The sequence below is a fragment of the Rhamphochromis longiceps genome, linkage group LG5 (genome assembly GCF_057381845.1).
Source record: "Rhamphochromis longiceps isolate RC_006_pf linkage group LG5, R_longiceps_female_GT1.1, whole genome shotgun sequence".
Taxonomy (NCBI): domain Eukaryota; kingdom Metazoa; phylum Chordata; class Actinopteri; order Cichliformes; family Cichlidae; genus Rhamphochromis; species Rhamphochromis longiceps.
The window spans coordinates 30,883,194-30,900,121 of NC_140561.1; the positions used below are offsets into that span (position 1 = coordinate 30,883,194).

The window sequence follows — 16,928 nt, forward strand, 5'->3', positions numbered from 1 at the left end:
TGAAGACCTTCTATGACTCTGTTGTGGCTTCTGCTATCTTTTATGGCGTGGTCTGCTGGGGCGGCAGCATCTCTGCTGGGGACAGGAAGAGACTGAACAGGGTGATCCGAAGGGCCAGCTCTGTTCTAGGATGCCCTCTGGACCCAGTGGAGGTGGTGAGTGACAGGAGAATGGCGGCTAAGCTGTCATCCCTGATGGACAACATCTCCCACCCCATGCAGCAGACTGTGACAGCACTGAGCAGCTCCTTCAGTGGGAGACTGCGGCACCCACGGTGTGGGACGGAGAGATTTCGCAGGTCTTTCCTCCCCACTGCTGTCAGACTCCATAATAAAGACTTTAACTGATCAAGCACACACATCCATACATATGCAATAATACTAAGTGCAATAATCCTTTCTGTCATCGTTGTATTTTTACTCAGTTGTATATAGCATTTGTATTCTATTTTTATCTTATTGTATATTTATTTTATTTTATTCTACTGTATATAGTATTTTATTTTATTCTATTCTGTACAGTTGTGTACTGTATTTATTCTTATTGTATTCTAATTTTTGCCTCATAACTTTTGCACTGTCCACTTCCTGCTGTGACAAAACAAATTTCCCACGTGTGGGACTAATAAAGGTTATCTTATCTTATCTTATCATACACAGAGATTCTCTGTAACTTATCATAATACCCCCGCAGACTCCTGTGAGCTGGTTTAAAAATCACTTTAATTTTTATATTGCACTAAAACATAACAGAGTTTAAAGACAAGCATATTACTATATAATACAGAAAAAAATAAAACATAACAACCAAACAAAAGGACAAAGAAGATTAAAATTCAATATAAAATCAATATTTTAAAAAGTCTACAAACAGAAAAGTAAACTAAATTTCTTAGTTAGACTTTGTGCTAAGCTGGCTCCATTTTTATTTTGTGTTAGAAACACTGATTCTGTCACACAAACTTCATGCACTGGCATGCTTTGTCTGAGCTCAAGGATCAGTTTTAATGTGTGTGTGACTTTACTAACCGCAGAAAGTAAGGCAGGTGGTGTCGGGTGTTCCAGAATAAGATGTCAGCTGTACTCATGTTCCTGAGAGCGTCTCCAGTAGGCACCAACACAGTTAAGTTCCCATTCAGGTCCTCAAAGGCATGACTGAAACGCTGATCACATGACACCGTATACAGCTTAGTTATCATTGGAGCAGAGTAGTTTATGAAAACAATGAGCAGGTGGAACTACAGAAGCTTCACCTGTGTCAAAGGTAACACTCATTCTGGGTAGGTGTCTAATTGTTTTGGCTGCCTTGACTCCATTGGCTGGTAAATTTATTCATATTTTTTAACTTTTAACAACACTTTTGCCACTACAGTGCCATGTACAACAATAGATGAGAAAACCATCACACAGTTGACAAAACAGCGATTTCTGTAAAGGCTTCCCTTTTCTGTCAAAAACATATTTTTACAGAAGGTGGAAATGTAGAATATTTTATAAAATCAGTGTGCGTTTAAGTTGACACATATTCTTTTAACAGGCCAAAATGCACAGCAGTAAATGTCTTTAGCTTATGTGTCAGTCTCTACACCAGTCTTCTGAGAGGCTCAAAACAGAAAGGAGGGAGCTGCAGGAGAACAGCTGTAGAAGGGGTGAAAATCCCAGATTTCTACCTATTTTCAACATCAGTCACTAAATTAGGAAACTCGCCAGCTATCAAGGCTTTAATGTAGTTTAACTTTGAACCGAGAAAACTGACGAAGTTCAATAACTATAGAGTAGTTTGTCTTCCTCTTACTTACCTGAGTCAGCCGGTAGAAACTGTACATCTTTACATTCATCTCCAGCTCCTGCAAACACACCCACAGAAACATAACTGTGTAATGAATTACAGTTAATGAATCAAGTCTGATTAATACAAACAATAACAGAAATATTTTAGAAATCTTGTCTAAAAACATTTTAAAAAGTAAGAACTAGATTGATATTTATGAGACAAATAACAAACTGAAGCCAAATATACACACTGGACTTCTCTAAGGAGTCAGAAATTTATCAAGCGTAACATTCAACCAGTAAAACATTTTTTTCTGTTCAGAAATGCAAAAAAATAACTGCAATCTGGCATCTTAATTTAAAAAAAAAGAACTAAACCCATGCCCAGACATTTGACTTATATGACTTATATAAGTCATATAAGTCTATATAAACTTATATAAAACATATATCATATGAAAGAGCATGGAGAGGGCGATCCAACACACGTTTTTTCAATTAGATGCCCTATGATGTCACAATGATGCAATAAACTTTGCAAAACTCATGAATGCATCTTAAAATCTTATTTTTTTTATATAGAGGCTAAAGATCTCAGCCAATTGTGCTACAATCATATGAGTAAAAATCATAAAATACAACATTTTAGTATGTAAGGTTTCAAGGTCAAAGGTCAAAAGTCAGACATCAGTGCTTGTTTTATAAGCAGGTTAATGCCAGCCTGTTATAATAGAAACATCATAAAACAGTTTTATTATATCCTTGCTCGTGTTCTCTGAGTGCTCATGTTAAATTTATTTTTTCTGCAATAAATAAACTAATAAATAATTTACATTTTTTTCCTTTTCTTTTGCAGCCTAAGGACCGGCTACATATTGGCCACATGTATGCTTTTTTTTTCTAAAGCATAAAAACTGAGTGTAACCTGAAAAATGTTGTATGGTTGAAATGAAATTAAAGCACCTGCAGTAAATAAATATAAACGGCCTTCAATCCAGATTATGAAAAAGATATTCGTTCCTCACTTTGACTGTCTTTCATTTTATTTTCACTTAACATAGTGAAACTGATTTGGCTCACCATGAAAGTGAATGAGTTCAACTTATATAACCACAATGAATCATAATGAGCTAAGTATTTACGTCAAGTAATGATCCGTAGCAAATGTTTCCGTCTCCAGCGTAGCCGTCAGGACAGGTACAGGTGTGACCTCCACCATCTGTCTTCTCACACTTTGCCTGACATACAAAAAACAAAACACACACACACACACAGAAACAGAGAGAGAGAATTATAGGATGCTAATCTAAATCATTAATACTGTGGCATCACAAAGTACTCACAAACTAATTTTTTGTTTTACATGCAAGAATTTCCTTTGAGATAACAGTCGATGACATCGCCTGTACCAAACATAATGAAAAGTTCCGACATCAATAAAGATGAGGTTTGACAAGCATTAGAATAGTTTTCAGGTTTTCCAAGAGCAGCTGCTAGCGTAGGCAGAGACCACCCTCACTAACTTGTGATGCAGACCCAGTAATTCTGTTCTACGAGCAGGGCAGAAAAGAGAAACAAGGTTTATGCCTACTATGCTCTCAAGGGATAAAGATTTAAACTTTAAAAATAGAAAAGCAATAATACTATGGTCTCTTCAATGACTAGAAGTATGAACTATTTTCTACAAAGTGTGACCATAAACAGCTTTTCTACACACAGAGGGATGCTTTCTTTGTTAGCATACACAGATCAGGACCTCGAATCAACTGTAATTATTTGATTCATCTGGTGAAAGTGGCTGATCTGACTATGGGTCTCACTAAGGTTGCTCTCATCATATCCCCAATACAAAATGCCAAACAAGGAAAAAATTTCATGTTGGGAAAAGAATCACAAGCTCTAAAGATTTAATAAAATTCATCCAACAGACAAAGACTTCAAATACTTTCTTGATGTCTGATCAAATCTCATTATGCTAATAAAAAAAGTTTCACAATCTTTTAGCTATTTTACCTAATTTTTTCAAACTAATTTGTTTTAATGATCATCATTAAGATATTTTTCCTAATTGCACCTTATTTGCCCTGCAAGTAGAGTTCCTCTGTAGTTATATACAAATGCTAATTGATGGGACTGAATCTTTACCTTTAAACTTAATGGATTTACACTGTTGATACATTTTTCTGAATGCAGAGTTAGTGTAACACATCAATGAGAAAAGCTACAATTATCATTATTGAGTGCTAACCTCCAAGGCTTAAATTGAAGCTTGAGGCTGGCTCCAAAACAAAGCCAGTCCCGTCAGACTCCTATGTTAAAATACCCAACTTTACAGCATTAAAACTATTTAATGCCTGTTACAATGGTACCAGGCTCTATAACTAATTTTCCCCATTAATAATAACTATACATCTTATATATTTGGCTTAAAAGTTAGAGGTTCTGACTAACAGGTGTGCTGACTTGGACAACTGTAGCTGTAAGTGTCTGCTAGGCTTCACCTCCTGACTCACTGAACTGGAGCTACACTCTACATGGTGTTTGTGCTGCTGATCACATAACACTACAATCTCATTCGAAACCAACATGCTTTATTTAACCCAAAAGTTGGGAAATTGTGATCTATGGTTATTATTAGTCATTCTTACTTGGCATATGTGTTCATGTGTGTGTGTGTGTGTGTGTGTGTGTGTGTATACCAGCTCATGGCAGCCTCCGTTCTTTTTTAGGCAGGGGTTGATGAGGACACACACCTTTCCATTGCCCATGTATCCAGTTTTACAAACACAGTCACTCTGCAGATGGAGAAACAGTCAGATGAGAAACAGAACAGCCTGACAGCTGGTTAATAACCAGTTATTTTTGCATATACAATGGTGAATTCTCATATTTGCAACTTTTACATAATGTGGTCAGCATATATAATAATAATAATAATAATAATGGATACTTTATTGATCCCCATGGGGAAATTACTTGTTTTTCTCTGCATTTGACCCATTCACTCAGTGAAGCAGTGGGCAGCCCACTAAGCAGGCGCCCGGGGAGCAGTGTGTAGGGACGGTACCTTGCTCAGGGGTACCTCAGGGTAGCCGTTAAGTGGATTCGAACCGCCGACCTTCCGATCATGGGGCGACCACTTTACCTACTGAGCTATCCCTGCCCCATATATCCCCCCCATATACAAGTGATCTCTGGTTAGTTTTGGCCCAGGATTTATACTGGGCTTCTATACCGGAGTACAAGAATCAAAATATGGAGCTGAAAATTCACAATGAACATAGTTCAAAGTTTATCCTATCACAAATTTTAAGCACGGACCTGTCCGGGTCCGATGTGTTTACAGTCCGCGTTGGTGCTGCAGCTTCCTCGACTCTCCAGCAGACAGTTGTTGATCTCCACACACACTCTGCCATCACCCGTCCAGCCCTCAGCACACACACATGAAGCATTACCTGGACCCGCATATACACACTCAGCCTGCAGAGAAAGAGGATGTGTCACAAAGACAAGAACACTGCACTGAATGAGCTTATCTTTATGATTACTGAAGGTGAAAAGTTAAATAAAATCACACACATTAAATAAATATAGCAGAACAACAACACATAAAGCCAGATTTACAAAAAAAAAAATGTGACAAAACAGTATGTGAGCATAATCCCCAAAAAGCTTTCATAGTTGTTGTTAGTTAGTTAATAGCTATTTTTTAAACACAGGCTCAGTCAGTTCATTTCAGTATCGATCAAGAAATATAAAACATGCTTTTTTCTTCTTCTTTCTTTCTTCTTCATTAAATATACAAGCAGTAAGTTGAAATGTTGCAAACATTAGTAAATCGGTTTGTGTGCTTTATTGAAATGAAACTCAATTTGAAAGCTCTATAGTCACTCATCTGTCTGCTTTCCTGGGTGTTCGGCTGCTTTTCTGTTCTTTACATCACTAAAGATTTCCCACACTGTCAATCTCAATATTGACATCATTACTCTAGTCCAATTATCTTCTTGCCCACATTCTTTGAGCCAATCAGCTTCCATTTTTGTGTCAAATCTCCGTCGTACTCCCTTACAGACCCTCATTCGTTCAACCCTCCTCCTCCCAATCCCCACCCCACAGACACCTCAGTCAGAGCCCCGTTTCACAGCCTCAGGCTTCTTCCTTCACCACCATCAGCGTCTAGACTCCGGGGGGGTTCTGTCCTAAATCCTATCACTGCTTTGAAGACACACACACACAAAGAAATAATCTTACATTGGTGTCGCAGTCTCCTCGGTTACTCTTCAGACAGGGGTTGATGGCAGTACAGGAGTGACCGTCACCCTCATATCCATCCTTACATACACACCTTATGTAAGACACACACACACACACACACACACACACAGTTAAACAAACTCAACAGGTGATGCAATAACAGAGGTGACAAATCCCTGTTGTTTATTTCTTCACAGAACATCGCTGAAGGAATTACTAAAAATCTATTTAAACAACAGTACAGGACAACCAGAACATTTTAACCACGCCAGCATTTAAACCTTTGGCAGTTATTTGATCATAAGATGATGGATGAAGAGACATTTTGGCTTGATTATGGCTTTTGATTAAACGTTTCCACATGAATTTCAGGGCAGTTTCTTAAACGCCCATTAGATTGTTTGTTTTTTTTAATTATAAAACTCAAAGTAAAACTTAGCTTTTATATATACATAAAAAAACAACAAGAAATGCTATACGTTTCCTCATCACAAAACCCAGGGTGTGCAGTTGTTCAAACTTCATTTTTTCATTCATTCATTTTTGAGAAAAATAAGCCTCCACTTAGAGATAGGATGAGGCCCTAAGTTATTCAGGGGGCGCTCAGAGTAGAGCCATAACTCCTCCACATGCAGGACATGTGGAAGAGTTTATGTCTGTTGGCTGGCACAAGAACACTTGGTGTCCTGGGAGCAGGTGGATACAAAGGACTCAACAGGGTGGGCTGGTGGATAGATGGATGGATGGAGAGATCTGGGGTAAAAAAAAAGGATAATTTTCTCATGCTGGGCCAAACACAACAAAGCTGTATCAATGAATAAACTGTCACAAATGTCTATCTGTCTGATAGCTTCATCTGCCAACAGTATGCCATCTGTCACGAGAAGATCAGTCATGCTAACGCAAGTGCCAAGCAAGCTAGAATAGCATTTCTGATGAAAACTTGGCCTACTTCACAAAAAACCCCAGATCTGATCGAGCATCCTCCTTTTCAGGCCAGTAGTGAAACATAAAAATTGCAGGTATTGTACAAAGTCTTTAATCCTTGATTATCACAAGTACCTTAATCCGAAAACGTAGTCCAAAGAAGAACTGAGGATACATCCGATTACAGAGAGTTTTGTGCAGTTTGTTTCAGACATTGAGGAGTAAGCGAGCGGGGATGGCTCCAGAATGCTAATTAAATGTCCAAAAACAGACCTCAGGAGCCACAGCAAGAACAAGAAAGTTTTTGCTGTCTAAAAATTTACAACACCTAAAAAGTGACTCAACACAAAACGATCTCTCAGCATCAAGTTATAGTAATGGTTTTATGATTAGTATTTTCTTACGTAATAGCCAGTCCTGTCTGATTACAGTATGCGTGGATGTGACAATGCTGCAGCAGTCCGTCTGCGTTGCACGGCATGGCCGTCTTGTCACACAGGTCCCCGGAGAATCCCTCCAAACAAGAACCTCTCCGACACACACCAGCGCTGCCTGGTCGGTTATCGCACGTTCCGTGAACACAGCGGCAATCTAAAGACAAGCACATACACATTATGTCATAATTTTCAGTCAGTTAGTTTGAAATTTTAAACAAAATGCACCTCCATTACCCTCTGTACAGTACTTTATTTCCATATACAGAGGTTTTTCACACTAAATAGTTATTATAATAATATTAATCCAGTTAAGCCTCAGAAAACAGGACACTGGATGTTGATATAAGGGTAAAAATGAAGCATTTGTAAATATGATTTCCAAAGATTAATCATATTTTTGGCCTCATTTCTTCTAGCAGGTCCATAAATTAGTGTGATTTATGTGGTTCTGGGTAAAGGGCCTCAACCACTGTTGGATGGATCGACAATAAAATTCTAAGAAGGCCATTCATGTCAGGATTGGTGCAGTGATGTGGACCTTGTACTGGTCTGCTGTGGTGAACAAAGGGCTCAGCATGAAGGCCAGTTTACTGGTTGTTCTACATTCCTAACCTCACCAAAAGAATAGGACTGAGGATAGAAGCAGAGGAAATGAGCTTCCTTCATAGGGTGTCTGTGGGCTTATATACAGGCTGAGGAGCTCAGTCACTCTTGTGTAGAGCTCATACTTCGTTCTTTTGTTACTTTCTTCAAATTTATCAACTCAACAAGCATCAGGAGGCTTAATTTATTTATTGAGACAGGATGCCATGTCTGCAACTCAATGACCCTTAGTATTCAGAAAAGAAAGATATTGCAGTACCTTTTCTGAATACCAATAAAAAAATTCAGAATACCAAAGGCCATTTTATTCTCAGGATAATACATAATTCATGCTGATTTTAGGAAATAAAAATAATGGCTGCTGCCAGTGTTATCCCTCAGCCTCCTATTAGACACACCTATGGTATAAATTTTACAATCCTTCATTGCCTCATTGAGAATCACAAGATTTTCAGAAAATTTGACCTCAAGGTCCCATGAACTCGAGGTCACTGCAATTTGAACACATCTGAGATTTTTAGTAGACAGACCTACAGTATAAATTTCAAAATCCTACATTGCCTTGTTCTCGACTTACAGCATTTACAATAACTCACATTCCCAAACGTGCATGACCATGCTATCCACCCGCCCAGCAGGGTGACAATAATGCCCCATAAGCCTTTTACGGCTGAGGGGTAAAAACCCAGAATCAATATAGAAACTTACAAGAACTACAGAAAAAAATAAACATTAAATAAACAATAAACTCAAAATGAAACAAGCAAAGTCGTTCTGAAAACCAACAGAACCAAAACTGAACTTAAAAGAAAAAACTAAAACGAAATTTAAAAAACATAATTTCTGTATGTAAATACATCAAATTGGAAATGGACATTTCATTGAACATAGTGAAAAGCTGTCAGCTAAGAGGAGGCGTTACCTTCATCACAGTTCACACCATGTTTGTTTGGATCTGAGCAGATGTGGCAGGCAATACCCGTCCAGCCTGCCTGACAGCTACATGAGCCATTACCATGGATACCATCAGAGCACTGTGTGCAATCAAAGCAAAAAATTAAAAATTAAAACACATCAGCCGAGGGACGAGGCTGCCTGAATGTTCCTCCTTACAGTTCCTTTGTCGTAGCATGGATGCTGAAATCCTCCGATGCAGGGCTTACAGTCCGGACCATAGAAACCTTTACAACACTTTGCTACCTGTGAAACACACACACACACACACACACACACACACACACACACACACAACAGAACAAAACCAATAAATGTTTTCAAATGTATTAAATATATGTTTCAATAAGGACTAATCCACCACTGGGGAATTGGAAGTGACAAAAGACGACAATCCAGCTCAGCAACTGTGAACATCCTGATAAATATCACACATAATTAAAATGAAAAACTAATAAAACACAGGAAACTAAGCAGAATTAAACTGATCGGACAAAACAAAAATCACAAATTACATAAAACAAAAGCAAATGTAAAAATGATTGCCTATAATAACTCAGCTGCATCAAGTTAAAAATAAAGCACCAGTTCCTCTTTCACCTGTTTGGTGGTGTTGCAGTATTTGGCGCAGCCTTTGCTGAGCGATGGCCTGAGAGGAGATGTGACGTACTCGCAGTCGCTCAGATGACTACCCTGAATAGACAGAAGCATAGATTTTTTGCTACTAGTTCACATAAAAAAAACCCGCACTGGCTGGCAAAATGACCAAAGTGATGCTGGGAAAGATTCCCAGAGCATTCGAAATTGTGTCCCTGTGAAAAGCATGGCATCAGAACTAAGAAAAGAGGGGTTTCTCAACATCAAATCATGGCACGACTGATGGTTTCTGTGAACTTCAAACACTTGAAACCAGGTTGATTTTTTTAGGCAGAATCAGGTGAACACAAAAGCAGAAGAGCGAATCAATAAGCTCTGCAAACTGCAAGGCAGAAAAGCAACCAGACAAAGTAATTATTGCGGAGGATAAAATTATTAATCCCAATATGAAATTTTAAAGTTTTTGTCAAAGTTTTCTCCAGTGCTCTTTTACAAGCCCCTGCTGTGCTATAACTTTGTGGTGCTCAAAGCTTTTAAAATCCAGTTAAAACTGAGGATTCTCATCTAGAAAGCATCATGCAAAAGATTTTTCCAAGTGTCAAGAACTGCAATAATAAATCTTAAACAAATTCAAAGACTGCCACATAATAGGCAATAGGCCTGTGCTACAATAGGCCTGTGTAGCACAGGCCTATTGCTGGAACGCCAAGACAATTCTACTACAATGGGAAAAGCAAGACGCAAGTCACCAGAGCTCTTTGTGTTGCTCGTGCACGAGGGAGAGAACTCTAACGAGCGCCGTTCCTTCCGCTCAAACCCCAGTCACTCTCAGTTAGCTCCCCCGTAGCACTGCTCTTTATTGTGGTTACATATGGCGTTATTTTTGTGCCACTATTCTGAGCGCGCGCAAAAATTGGACAGGTGCAAGTGTTGCATTTTGAGGAGGAATTTATTTTGAGCGAAGAAAAGCTAAATTTGAGTGAACAAAATTCATTGCTGCGAGCAAAAATGTATTTTAGTGTTTGCTATTATCCATATACACACACAAAAGCAGCCCCTCTCGCTCAGTTTTTGCATTTGGGCTCGCTCGCAATGTGTTGCTTGCGCTCTCAATATTTCTGCCCGTGCGCGTTCAACTCTTTCTGTTCACCGTGCCACAAAACCAGCCAATCACAGACTTGGATGCAAAAAAATCTGATTGGCTGTTTTGGTCTCCAATCAGCTCCGAACCGGCAACCTTCCGATTACAAGACGAACTCCCAACTCTTGAGCCCCAACACAGAGTGGCGGAGTTTGAAATATTACTCTTTCTGGGTTACAAAATAAATTTTTAAGATATTTTCATGCAAGAATGGTGCTGTGTAAACTTCAAATATCTGCTTGATTTATCAAGACATCACATATTTGCATAAGTGCTCTAACGTTTTCGGAGATGCCCGTTACCCACCAGCTGACCGCGTAGCTGGACTGGCCATTGGGCGTACCAGGTATTTGCCCCGTGGGGCAATGATGATTTTTCACTTTTATGTTTGTTTGTTTGTTTTTGTAATGGTATAAACAATGAAAGGTGGTGGATTAGCCAATTGGTCATGATCAACTCTGGGCTGGACCAATTACAATACATCCGTATTGAGGGGAAAAGGAACGCGATTCATCCCGTACTTCAGCTAGAATGAAAAAAAGACACAAAGCTGGAGTTATTCTGTCTTTACGTTGCTGCACAGCTGCCTCTTCTTCTCTCATTCTCTCTCTCCCTCCCTCTCCCGTTTCTACTTCAATCATGAAACTGATCAATGATCAGTTGATCGTCTCCCTTGTTTGTTTATCGCCCACTTTGCGCCAGAAAGAGGAAACCAGCGGATGTTGCGCTAAACAACAGCAGCATGTTCAAGCTTGATAAGCTGTTGTTATAATTTATTTAATATTACTTTCTAGTATCAGCTGATGTTTGCTGGAGCCACAGCTGTAAAAGCTGCTGGTCATGATATCGGTTTGGTTATGTGGTGAGAGGGAAACATTAAGGTGATACAAATCATGCATATATACCAACAAGACAGTGTACATCACTGTCACAACAGCGTTTGTTTTAGTTCAAAGGCTTTATGGTTTTTCCTATAATACCTGGTGGTGTCAGTTCAGCCTTATATATTATGTTTAACCCGAGTGACCACCCGGTCAGCTGGTGGGTAACAGGCATCTCCGAAAACGTTAGAGCACTTATGCAAATATGTGATGTCTTGATGAATCGAGCAGATATTAGAAGTTTACACAGCACCATTCTCGCATGAAAATATCTTAAAAGTTTATTTTGTGACCCAGAAAGAGTGATATTTCAAACTCCATTTTTTGCACGCGATGTAACAACCCTTATTGTTTTATAGCACCACTAGGGGGGGAGTCTCCTAGGGGGTGTGTGAGTATAGCGTGGCAGCCATTACATGCTGCTCGTGTTCTGCTCTCAAGACAGACCTCACCATTGCAACGGCCTGGCGGCAGCGACTACCAATCCCTGCACATGTATGTACGGACAGTGTAGAGCCGTGGAGACCTGGCTTGTATGGTCTTATGTTGCTGACAAGGAATAAAGGTCTGCTGTTTAATTTAACTGACTGGCTTCGAGTTATCCGGCTAACCTCCACACCACATGCCCGCAGGACCTGCTAGCCGCTCCTTCCTCGGCAGACTGCTGTTACAGCAGCAATGAATTTTGTTCACTTAAATGTAGCTTTTCTTCGCTCAAAATAAATTTCTCCTCAAAATGCAACACTTGCACCTGCACGTTTTTTTTACGTGTGCTCAAAGTTTTTTTACGTGCACTCAGAATAGTGGCACAAAAATAATGCCATAGTTACATGAATATGTATAGATTCATTAACATATGACGTCTTACATAGGCATGCATGTGAACAAAGAGTACTGCCTGTGTGTATGTGTAGGTATACGTGTGTGTGTGTGTGTGTGTGTGTGTGTGTGTGTGTGTGTGTGTGTGTGTGTGTGTGTGTGTGTGTGTGTGCGCGCACAAAATGTGACCCTTTGAAGACTCCCCAGACCTGCTGGTGCCAGGAGTCCAGCAGTCCACCTAAACAAAGGCTCTTATACTAAAACAGATACAGAGTAGGTGTCCTCCTATACCATAAATCAGTTAGAGAAGGTACGACCTCTCTCGTGACCTTAGGATGTGTGTGTATGCCAGAACACTCTGGAAGGCACACAGAGTCTTAGCAGATTGCTAAGGATCAGACATCCTATCAATATGCAATTGATTATATAACTCTAAGCATATATACATTTCTAAGCATAAATGACAATCCAACAATATAAACCTAACATTCAAAACAACTGCCAAGACACAAATTAATGACTTAGTCAAGTCAGGAAGTGTAGTCTCAAAAAAGATGATCACTTGGACCCTGCACAGGAATGGACTGTGAAGTTGCAGACTAAGAAAAACTCCACTCCTGCAGGAAAGACACCTTCAAACCAGCCTGAAGTATGCTAAGGACAACCTAGAGAAAAAGCATACATGCTGAAAGTGCGTCCTTTGATCAGATGAGATAAAATTAGGACTCTTTGGCCACAGAGATGCTGCTTATGTTTGGAGAAAGAAGGAACAGGCGTACAAAACAAAGAACACCATCCCCACAGTGAAACACAGTGGTGGGAGTGTTATGCTGGGGGGACACTTCAGAGTGTCTTGAACTGGGAATCTTGTCAAGGTGGAAGAAACCATGAAGAAAGAAGGATATGTGAAATCTCAAGCAGTCACGAGCAAAACTGGGTCTGGATCGTCGCTTACCTCCAGATGACCACAGTGAATGTTATTGACAAGCATTAACCCTTTAAGACCTACCATAGAACCAAGGCCGCTAGAGCTTACTTTATATTTTTACATGCTGTAGTGCCATTTTAGGGAGCATTTCAAGTTACTATACATCAATACAACTGTTATAGCCCAAATTTTAATAATATGTATGCATTAAGTCCATAGTAACAACATAAATTGAAAAAAAGTGCAATAAACTACAAAAAAATTGAAAATCATTTTTGGTTTTCTATACATATATTTCTACTTGGAGAAATTTAAGAGGTTTATCACTCAAAACTTTAAATACAAAAAAGTTGCAAAAAATAGTTTCCAACAATAGGATTTATTTTGAGTGTCTTCATAGTTTTATTTTTGAGATACAGCAATTTTTATATACTGCAGAAAAAACAAAAAACAATCTTATGATGCAAATTTGCAAAGAAAACAGCATGTGCATCAAAATAAACTATTTTCGGCAGTGCAATTTGAGTTCTAAGCATCACAGAAACTATTCAGAAAAGCATAAAGTCAAACATGACTTATAAAAACACCAGCTTCTAAGGGCTACAAGTAAAAAACTATATTTTCCGCGAAAATGACGTCACTTTCGGTTTCGGGCAGGTAATGGCGGACATGCCATCGTTCGCGCTGACATCGATTTCAGTGTGGGAAGTGTTATGAACAGCTGATCAGATCAGCAAAGTATATTTCTGGAATATTATGTTTTTGTTCCTGCAAGCGCTTTTTATGCAGCTTTTGCAAAGCTATGTGTGGACAAGCTGATGGCATAAGATGTAAGTACAACTCCGGTTTCATATGCAAAAATAAAGATTATTGCGCTAGCTTACGTGGTTCCGGTTCTACAGGGATTTAAACATAGTTACGCAAAACGATAGGCTTTAAAGGGTTAAAGCCTTGACTTGAATCCACTGAAATCTGTGGGGGGTAACTGAAGCTCTATGCCAGAAGACCATCAAATCAAGAGGAGCTTGAGCGATTCACCAAAGAAGAATGAAACCAGCAACTGCAGACTGTTATTGAGCAAAAACTGACTACTAGCATTGGAGGGGGGTAATAACTTTCAACCTGGTAGTTTTTGTGAAATAATTTTTTCCTTGTGTGAAGTAAAATAATGTAAGCATCTAAAATAAAACTAGGATGTTTGGAAAAAGCTGCGTTAAAAATCCCTTGCTCTGTTTAATAGCACTTGAGTCATACTTAAAGTGGCTGTAGCTCAGGTGGCAGAGCAGGTCAGCCACTACTCAGAAGGTCAGTGGTTCGATCCCAGGCTGCCTCCTGGCTACATGCCAAATATCCTTGGGCAAGATACTAACCCCATGTTTGCCTACTGGTGGTGGTCAGAGGGCCCGCTAGCGCTGGCAGCCTCGCTCTGTCAGTGCGCCCCAGAGCAGCTGTGGCTACAAAGTAGCTTGCCATTGCCAGTGTGTGAATGTGTGTGTGAATGGGTGAATGACTGAATGTAGTGTAAAGCGTCACTGTTTTTGACACATCAAGCCAGATATGATGAACAAGAGGTGTCAATATGACACTTTTCACTGTAGATGATTAAATAACCAATGACTACAGGATGTGAGACACACCACAAAAAGACTGAGAACCACCACCTTAGACTTTATACAACCAGACTTCATTCTTTTAACAAGAGGAGTCACCCCTGCATGAGTCACCCCCTGCAGTAGACTAGGAAGAATGCAGGTTTAAGGCAGATAGATATCCGCTTTACTTTTCAGACCCCTGAAAGCTAGGGTTATCTTTGATGTAGAGTAATAACAATATATAAAGTAGAAGAGAACAGAATGCATTTTACCAGCTCGGTGCTGCCTTCTGGACACTGGGTCGCAGAGAGGTAACTGCAGTGAACACAAGGACCCTGAAAACACACAAAAATTAAACTTTAATTTTTGAGGGAGGTGGTAATACGTGTCATGATTGGATTTTTTTGTTGTTGCCTGTTGTTTTTTTTAATCCATTGATTCAAACACATAAACATGCACTAAAAGAGTTAATCCTGCTCTACTGAAAACGGCAAACCTGCTGAAAGAAAGGCTATGATTAGAGCTGGGAAATTAATAGGAAATGAATAAAAGCCCACATTTAGAAACTGTAATCAACATAATAAAAAACTCTCCTGAGAGGTGTGCAAACCTGGTGATTAACTACAATAAACGTCTTACTGCAAAGGTTTCTCCACCAAGCACTAAGTCATGTTTTGTTTGGGGATCAAATACTTACTCCAGTAAGTGACACAAAAATCTATTTATAGGTTTTATTTTATGTATTTTGTATGTCTTTTGGCTGATATACTGTCTCTCTCCAGCCTGAGACTGTTCATTTCTTTGAACTTGATCAAACTTACAAATTCAGCAGAGGATCGAATAACTTTTTCCCTCATTGTATATGTGTGTGCCTTCCTTTATTCAAGTGTGTAATCATGATTATTCTTTAACCAAAATTAAGGTCAAATGTTAATTGTGATTTTGGTTTGAGGTCATATCGCCCAGCTCTATGATATTTCCATTTCTACAGGAGATGACCTGCCATTAAAAATTTAATGTAAAGTATTATAAACAGACAAAAATGTCATTGAGAGAATCTTTTCAATTATGGCTTCATCTCCAAAAAACAGGCAAAAATGCTCTTCAAAGTCAGGACCATTGTTGTTTCTCCTTCATCGCAGTTTAAAAAACAATGACATGCAGCAGTAGTGACCCCAACTATTTCAGTTCTGATATTCATTTACATCTGCAAACTGTCAACCAGACTCAAGGCAAAAGGTTAGGAGTTACACTGTGTGAAAGAAAGAACCAATATAGAAAAACTGATGGATAGTGAAAGCGTTGCTGTAACACATGTGCTAACATCTTTAGAATCTACTGACACCCTTTTTAATTACCCCTCGCCCCCAGAACTAAACTGATTCAGACTGTGTGTGTGTGTGTGTGTGTGTGCGTGCGTGCGTGCGTGCGTGTCTTTTCTCACCACAGTGATCTTGCTGTCAACAACATCACAGCGGTGAGGCATGATGGGAAGGATGGAGGGCGGGTACAGCAGCCCGTCAATCATATGTATGATTCCATTGGATGCCACGATGTTGGTGCTCATCAAACGGATGCTCTTCTCACCCAATACGATCCCGCCCTGCAGGACAGAGAAGTAGAGGACAGCTAGTGTTTAAGTCATCTGCTAATGTGTGTCCTACATATGGTAAAAATTAAACTGTGACATGCATTTTTAAGTACCAATGAACTATACTTACGTCCTCAGATGCAGCGATTTTGACCATCTGATTTGCCATCGTCTGAATCCGAGAGAGTGTGCTCAGATCATCAACTGTCAGCTAGAGACAGAAAAAAATCATAACCGTGATTTTTCAACCGTGAACAAAGAATATCTAATGACGTTTATATTTTTAGTGCCCTGATCAGTAGTGTGGCTAAACTTGTGGTGCTTGAGGAATGGGTCAATAAATGTGAGGAGTTTACACTTTTAGAAGCAGAAATGTGATTAAAAAAATATCTGAATAACTCATCTGATAAAATTAAAAGGTTACATGTCTGA

General features: G+C 39.3%; 1 protein-coding gene across 2 annotated transcripts in view; it reads right to left on the reverse strand.

Annotated features, from left to right (window-relative positions):
• The window catches only part of stab1 (stabilin 1), a 185,484-nt gene that overhangs the window by 138,037 nt on the left and 30,519 nt on the right, over window positions 1-16,928 (reverse strand). Inside the window, exons 17-29 of one of the 2 annotated variants that reach the window (XM_085407156.1) lie at window positions 16,627-16,707; window positions 16,350-16,508; window positions 15,178-15,240; window positions 9,548-9,640; window positions 9,107-9,193; window positions 8,916-9,027; window positions 7,358-7,544; window positions 6,024-6,117; window positions 5,094-5,252; window positions 4,472-4,567; window positions 2,915-3,010; window positions 1,799-1,846; window positions 1,029-1,162 (exon numbers count right to left, since the gene is read on the reverse strand). In XM_085407156.1, coding sequence (XP_085263282.1) covers window positions 1,029-1,162; window positions 1,799-1,846; window positions 2,915-3,010; window positions 4,472-4,567; window positions 5,094-5,252; window positions 6,024-6,117; window positions 7,358-7,544; window positions 8,916-9,027; window positions 9,107-9,193; window positions 9,548-9,640; window positions 15,178-15,240; window positions 16,350-16,508; window positions 16,627-16,707 — 1,409 coding nt within the window. The remainder of the gene's footprint in view (window positions 1-1,028; window positions 1,163-1,798; window positions 1,847-2,914; window positions 3,011-4,471; window positions 4,568-5,093; window positions 5,253-6,023; window positions 6,118-7,357; window positions 7,545-8,915; window positions 9,028-9,106; window positions 9,194-9,547; window positions 9,641-15,177; window positions 15,241-16,349; window positions 16,509-16,626; window positions 16,708-16,928) is intronic. The other variant, XM_085407157.1, reaches the window with a different exon arrangement.